Source organism: Rousettus aegyptiacus, unplaced genomic scaffold, assembly GCF_014176215.1.
Source record: "Rousettus aegyptiacus isolate mRouAeg1 unplaced genomic scaffold, mRouAeg1.p scaffold_m13_p_11, whole genome shotgun sequence".
Classification (NCBI taxonomy): Eukaryota; Metazoa; Chordata; class Mammalia; order Chiroptera; family Pteropodidae; genus Rousettus; species Rousettus aegyptiacus.
In genome coordinates, this window is record NW_023416286.1 from 22,490,425 (window position 1) to 22,498,525 (window position 8,101).

The 8,101-nt window shown below is 32.8% G+C and overlaps 1 protein-coding gene across 3 annotated transcripts in view; it reads left to right on the plus strand.

The window, feature by feature from the left end:
- Window positions 1-7,788, plus strand: part of TUSC3 (tumor suppressor candidate 3) — a 151,864-nt gene extending 144,076 nt beyond the window's left edge. The window contains exons 10-11 of one of the 3 annotated variants that reach the window (XM_016129725.2): window positions 700-763; window positions 6,347-7,788. In XM_016129725.2, coding sequence (XP_015985211.1) covers window positions 700-718 — 19 coding nt within the window. In that variant the 3' untranslated portion in view covers window positions 719-763; window positions 6,347-7,788. Of the gene's footprint in view, window positions 1-503; window positions 626-699; window positions 764-6,346 lie in introns of those variants that run through there. The other 2 variants (XM_016129734.2, XM_016129745.2) reach the window with 2 other exon arrangements.
- Window positions 7,789-8,101: the final 313 nt, after the last annotated feature.

Here is an 8,101-nt window from a genome sequence, read left to right on the forward strand (position 1 = left end):
AAGGTAATTATTCCAGAAACCTGAGCTCTAAAGACACTTATTGCAACTTCAAATTGATTCTGAGCTGTCTAGCATCAAATAAACTGAGAATAAAATTTACATTAAGCTTACAATGGATATAGAAACTATCCTTCCATCGTCTTACAAAGACACTTGTAATTAATCATGACCTTGGTTATTTTGAGATGATGAATAACAAAAAATAGGTTGACATTTAGTAAGGGAAAGTGCAGAATAACTGCTAGAAATGAAAGACATTCATGCAAATTTTGAGAAAAATATGTTAGCAAACAGAGGAAGGCAAAAATCCCAGGATGTACAGTGTATAGCAATATCACATTTCTATATCTTAGATACAGATCTTCCATCAGGAGGGAAAATATACACACAGAGTTGAGTTGTACAAATAGTAAAAGAATATAGAAATAGTGTAGTAATCAACCAACACTACATAGCATTGATAAACATTTCACTGGGATTGTCTTTCTCACTCTGAGTTCCAGCCTTGAAGAATGACATAAAGGACCAAAGATTTAGAGATAATTCAGAGAAGAGCCATAGTGCAATGGAGGCACCATTGTCTATCCCCTGTCTCATCTAAAGAATAAACTGCTAAATCTTATAATAACATTGTACATATGGAAATTGAATCTTAAAGACTATTTTTTTCCATACTGTATTTCGTGATCTTTTGGAAAGTGATCTGGACTTTGAGTGAGAAGATGTGATTTGGACCAATGGCACTTTAAAACTATAACCTCAGGCAAGTCTTTTAATCTTCTCTGATCCTCAGTTTTTCTCATCTCTCAAACAATGACCATAACTTTTATCTCATAAGTATAGCAAACTATTCTTTTACAAATGTGAAATAACTTTTAACTGTGAGATCTCTTATTCCAGTCTTATGATGTTAGTACTTTGCTGTTACAGGTACAATTCCTCAAATAAAAATTTCCAACTATGGACTTTGACACATGGAATTAACCATTTGACAAACAGTATATTTTTTTAAACAATAATATTCATATACATACATATGCACTCCACTCCAAACAAAATATAATTTCATAGGTCAGAAAGCAGAACTAGAACTACCGATACAAATGTATTTAATTCTGCCTATGAAGACTGTAATCCAGTCCTTTTTACCACAAACATAAACTTTAATATCCAAGATAGTAAAACAAGATACAAGTTTTCTAAACATGTACTAAAATGTTTTAAAATCAATATTTGATAATTTCAGAAATAAATACTAGGAACTGCTACATAAATCTGAAGTATGTTTTATAGAAATTCAGAATCCAGGTTTTTTGATTTTGCATTGCACATTCCAACCCCTCAAACCCTGGAACACAAAGTCTGAACAGACATACACATCCGAGGTAGCAATAGAGGGTTACTTCCATCGCAAACGTACACCTTTCTCAGTCTGACAGAAATCACCCTCCATAGGCATCAGGGGGGCTCCTATGGCCTAACAGCACCTGTCTTTACCTCAGCCTTTTACCCTGCACACTAGCTTCGTCCCTGTCCCCCAACCCAGCATCCGTGTTTCTAACTATGCCTAGTCATCTCATCAAACTCTAAGTGTGCCCCTCCGTGGACACTACAGAAGAGGCCTTAGCGGTACACTCGACAGCTGTTACCCTGTGTAACTACAGATATGGAGAAGTTTTCATTTTCAAAGATCTCTCCCTAGTCCTGATAAGGCCCTAAATTTCTTTGGGCCTTTTTAGAAGATCATTTACATCCAACGTAAAGACTTTTCTGGAGCTCAGTAACCTTCTGTTACAAAAAAGAGCCCAGGGCTTTTGGCTGATGAGTTCTGGCTAACAGCCATCATTATTTTTGCTTTGCATCCCCATAGAAGACTTATGAATGTGGAGGAAAGGTTTTGTGAGCAAGGCTTTTCCCCTCTTCTGTACTTTTTTGGATACCAAATTGAAATCTGAGCAGCTGTCCCTTAACCACATAAATGATTTCTGTGAAACGGAGTGCCCTTATGTAACCACTAGTTCTCCCTGACTCCTTCTGTTTGAGAACAAAAACCGTACACAAGGAAATTCTGTCCAGCTGAAGATCTCAGCAGATAATTTAACCAGCTCCCAACTGGACGGTTTTCATTTATGCAAGAGCACTGTGTACATCATGTTTTTCAGAAAAACAAAACAAAACAAAAACCTGAGAATAGAAAGAATAATTCAAGATAAGTAAAAACAAAAATAAAACACAAACCACTGTTTGGTACTTGTTCAGATATTTTGCAGGAAAAGGAACAAATACACTTCACATAACACACATCTCCAGTGACCACCCAGTAAGCAAATGCAGAGGTCTCTTGTCATTCCGTGGATTTTGTAACATGACACTTTTGCACTTGCCTTTTTCCTTCTAGATTACTTCTCAGTCCCAATATACTTGTAAACAAATCCTGATCTTAACACCTCACCCGAACCATGTCCAAAACCAGCTTCGGTTCTGCTTACATACCCGTTTTTCCTCTTTGCTCATTTTCCTATCATTCTCACCGTCATACAAGATAGAAACCTTGTAGTCATTTTGGCTTTCATCACTTTCCATTCTGACTGTTGCTGTGTTAACTTGGTGCACACGTCTTTTCAAACTCTGGTCTAGCCTCCTATCTCCCTATATGTAATCATTGTCTCCATAAGCCATCCATTTTTCTAGACTAATGCAGAATTATTTTAAGATATGCAGCTTATGTTGCTTCTTCATCAAAATCCATTAATGACAAACAAGAAAGGGGAGAGAAAAGTTAATGCATATTCCTTCTAGAAAATATCGATAAGCAAAAAGAAGAAAATAAAATTTTCATAATCCCAACACCCAAGTTATCAATGTCAGTGGTTTAGCTTACATATATTTTGAACCTAGGAAAAGATTATATCATTTATATTTTATAATCTGCTTTTTGTTTTCCATACATCATGAGTATGTTTCAGTGCCATTAACTGTTTTTCTACAATATGATTTTACTAGCTATGTAATAATTCCATTGCATAAATCTCCTTAAGATTTTTAAGTTTGGTTCCATCTCTTTTTCTTATAGTACGGCTTTCATTGTTCCCTATGGTTTAGTGAAGGGGTCAGCAACAATTGTGTGGGCTGATTCTAGGCTGCTACCCATTTTTGTGGGCCACATAAAGAACTATTTTGACAATTCTAAGTCATTGGAAAAAAAATATTTTGTGACATGAAAATTATATGAAATATTTACTTTCTGGCCTTTTACAGAAAGTGTGCCAAATGTTTTTATACTTTGGTACCTGTCTTCAATCAGCTCCTTGAGCCTAGGCTGCCATCCCTTTCGTTTTACTTCTCAAAGTCAGAGTTTTGCTTTGTTTGCTTGTTTGTTTCTAAATTCCTGTAACACTCTGACTTGCTGTTGTAAAAAGTATGTCACTGTGTTACACTTAGTTGTATCTGGGTCTTTCCTCTAGAAAAGGAACTCATTGGCTATGATTTTCAATCATTCCATTTCTTGCGACATCTTACTGTGCATAATGTTCATCCACACAATTGATTATCAATAAACCAATGTTGAATATTGATCAAAACTGACATTTCTGGTCCTGAATTTGAAAATAGAACTATCACTTTAAATAATGTTCTCTACAAAAAGTTATTTTAAGTAATAAACTTGTTAATGAACTTTTAGAACATCATTCCTCAGCAAATCGAGGACTGCATTTTTATCTAAATCCTGAATCTTTGCTGTTGTGGGGAGCAATTAGAGAGTCAGACTTAAAGACAGAAGTGTTTTTGAGATCCTTGTCTCATTCCTTCTTTGTACACGCAGTGCCCCTCTGCATCCCTGATGTACTTTAAGCAGTAATCAAGATACACAGACCAACGAGAATAGTTGCATCCCTTTAGGTTAAGTGAAGGGGGAGCTTCTGGGGCACATTTGGCTGTTTCTGGTCTGCTGGCTAATCTCCCTGTGTACAATTCACTACCCTTGCCAAATAGCTTCTATCTTATATTGCTACTTGAGTTAAAGCTGGCTGTGCATGTGCCCACTTCATAAAATGCTAGTCATGGTGGTCACTGTTATGTATGTGCAGACCACCGTGAACAGCAATGAGGTCGTGACAAAGTGGGGAGGCAAGACCAGACAGAAGATGAGGGAGGCACCCAAGGCAGCTTCTCCCTCTCTGATGAAACAGACTGCAACACTGGAAAGTACATTCCAAATAAGAGGGATACATTCAGTATTCTTGACAGTTTTTAAGTATGGTGCAAAAGTATTTTGTATGTTTTTTATGATAAGCATTGTTAGGAAAAGTAATATCTAAGCACTGTTGGAAGCACAAATTTATAAGAACTGTAGATTATGCATTAAAATTATCGGATAGGTAAAGGTAAAAAAGTGGGGGGAAATATATATGTCAGACCCTAATAGATAGAAATGAGGGACTTATTCTCCTGAGTTATGAAGTCAATATAAAACATTCATACTGAGACGCACCTTAGACATTTATTATTTATAAAATGGAAATAAAAAGTCAAACATGAACTACTGAATGACCTAGGGAATAATAATTCATACTTTTCTAAGAAATATTTAACATTTTTGACACTTGTGCTTTATATCTCTCTACTGTCTAAAGAAACACTTGTAAAGAATTTTTATATCTTTTTATGAAAAATATTTTAAATGTAAAAGAAGTACTCTGTTAGACTTATCCTTTTGTAGGACGATTAATAGATCAGTTCAAGACTATATATTTGTCATTTCATAATAAAATGTAAACAAAATGTTTTATAACAGCTTTTTAAAAATAAGTACTTCAGTTTGGAAAAATCTCTAGTGTGAACAAATAGCCTGGTAACAGGATTCTTAGTCTATTTTAATTTTAAGAAAATACAAAGATCCTTTTGCTCTCTGAATGCAGCAAAATCTAAAAATCATAAAACCTTTTTAACCTTTCTAGCTCCAAAATAGTCAGGAAGTATAACATAATCATAAAGAGTCAGATTATTATTTTTGACTTTCTGGTGGTAATATTTTTAGCAATAATAAAAGGTGATCTTTAGTGCTTCATAGCTTGAAATGTTCAGACCAGTCTATTAAAAAAAAAGAAAACTACGAATCCTCAGTTTAAGTTATAATTTTTCCAAGATTAAAAATATAGTTTAAAAATATTTTATGATCAAGTTTTTTTTCATATTTCCCATTCTTCAGTTAGCTTTATCTTCAGGGCAAGCTTATTGTTGAAGGCAGACAATGCCAAAGAGTTCATTTACACAAGACACGTCTGACTGCTTCGCCATTAGTGTTATGTTACATTTTAAATATACAATAAATATGTTTTATAATAAAATATTTTAAATATTTACTTTTAACATAGTATCACCAAGATCATAAACTATTAGCATTGAAAAGAACTTTGGAGATCATCTAAACTAAGCGTTCTTTTCACTAATGAGGAAACTGAGGTTCAGAAAGACAAAGAAATATAAGCCTAAGATATTGTAATTTAGACATCCGAATATTAAACTTATTAGTTTTACTATATGGCTTTTCAACTATAGTAACCATTAATTTCATTTTTGTTTTGATATTTTGTTAAAAATTGATGTCTCATGTCCTAGAAAGTTACATTAAGATTTAAACTTGTCACATGTTAGCAAAAAGTTACAAACACCACACAAAAACTTAGTAAATGTTATTTAAATTGACTTCATATTTTACAAATATATTTTTGTTCATAGATAAAAGCTTTTGCTTACAACATAACTAAAAGAAAAATACCTTTTACTTTATTTCTGTATATACAAGCATGTATTTGTGTTGAAACACAGCAAAATCTCATAAGACTTTTATGATTTGTGTATATATTTTTGACTGTTTGATATAATGAAGTAATAAATTTTATTTTTAAATCAAGTATTTATTTTACATAAGTAAATGAATTACATATTGAATGATGAGAAAAAAATATTTTCTTTAGGACATTTAAATGATCCACTTTGAATATTTGTTTCAGTCCCTTCCCCTTTATTTCCCCTACATTGCCAGCTTAAATGCTGATTTAAGTATTGCTCTAGCCAGCAATGAGAGTGGCTCATAAAAATAGGATGTTTAACTCAAACTTAAAAAGTTCAAATTTTTATTTGCATCTTATCCCAACCTGCTCTGTTCTCACCACAACCTTGACCCCATTACAGGAACTAGTTGATAGAAATTAACCTAATCTAAAAATTAGAATGAGATGGATTAATATAATTGTGACAGTTTTATTTGTATGTACTAATTTAGAATGGAATAAAAAGCATATTTTGTTTTTTTAAGCACATCATAATTTTCTTTCTTTTTCAGCTTTTTAATTAAATGAAGCCGAGTGGGATTTCCATAAAGTGAATGTTTACCATGAAGATAGTGTTCCTGACATCTAGTTTCAACTTTTATGTTCATTTCTTTGTTTTCTTGTGATAATCTAGCTTATTCTTGTAAAATTTTTTAAATGTGCAATTTACTAGTAAATTTAATTTATAGAATTGGATGGTTAAATTTAATATTAGCACTGGAAAGAACAAAGGAAACATTGAAATGTTTTTTCAAGCATATTATATTCAGTGTATGCTGTAGGACTGAAATAAATGACAATGTAATTATGAATCCATGCGTTAGAACTGTTCACTCATTAGTAAAGAAAACTACAGTGTTAGTAAGGGAAATGTATGTTAATTCTTTAGGTTGTACAGTGATAAGGTATGTGCATGAAAATGTTGTGTACTGAAAAATTAAACTTACTGTGGTTCCAGTATAAAAGATGTGTACGGTTACAAATAGTGTCTTGTTCTTATTAATCATAACTAGATAAAGGTGTATAGGACAGGGAACTAGATGAACAGTACCTTCAACTTGGATGCTTGACGTGGGAAATGGAGGTTCTTCCCAGGTTATAAATCTAAAGCAAACATGCCTAAATCAACAGGCCTCAAAGGAATCAGGTAATGGAAGCAGCACACCAAAGCTAGGAATTAATTCCTCTTCAACTGTATTGGTGTCATCCAGGAATCCACACCTGTAATCACAAAACCAGCCCACTATGGCCATTCTCCCCTTGTGTTGTATGGGAAAAGCTTGCTATCCAGATAAAGATTAGTTACACTAATATGAGTGACTCAATGAAGCTTTCTTGAAAATCAAATACAGGAATCTAATGATTATTATTTGTATATCCTGTTTTAGTTTATAAAGCACATTTGCATATGTGAAATTTTTTTTTCTTCACAATTCTGTAAATTAGGAAATGTAAATTTTGTCTGACGTAAGTACTAGAAGCTGAAAGCTAAAAAGAATTTTAAAAAGAGTTCACTGCTGGGCTTTCAAACTCTCAAACTTGAATTTTTATGTTCAGTGGTACTACACAAAGAAGGATTTAAAAACACAGTTATTTAGTCAGTTCAATAAACTTTTTGTTTTTCCTCTTAGTCTTTGCTATCTAATTTTCATTAAGATCCAAATAATAGACCATGGAGAACTTTGTTAGTTAGAAGTTACAGCTATATTCTCAAACAGGAACTGGTGCACATCCACTGAATTTATTTTGTACCTGTGAAATTCAATAAAGAATGGGAATTATAAAAGACTACGGGGACATGTTAAGTTAAATTCAGGACAACACATGTGCTAGCACGAAGCAAGCTATCCTTTCCAAAGCTAATGATATTCAATAATGAAAGTTACTTAATTCTGAACTATGTCAAACTTATCACATTTTCTCAAATCTATTATTAAAACCAACATTAATTTCCCACTTCTCGTTCAAAGATTGTTCAATTCAGTATTGGAATACCATTTATGGAAGATAAATAATTGATCATAATCATTTCTTTCCCTTTGTATCACTTGATCTGTAAATCTTAATCCATTGAGTAGTTTTACATGACCTAAAGTTCATTCAAAACAGACACTACAATTGGAGTTTGAGGCCAAATTTTGCAAATAACATTTATGTATTATAATTTTGTTTGTGCTATTAAAGCTTGAAATTATTATCTTCCAGTTAGTATGTAATTGACTAAATGATATTAACTCACATTTAATCTCTCTATAAAGCTTAATTAA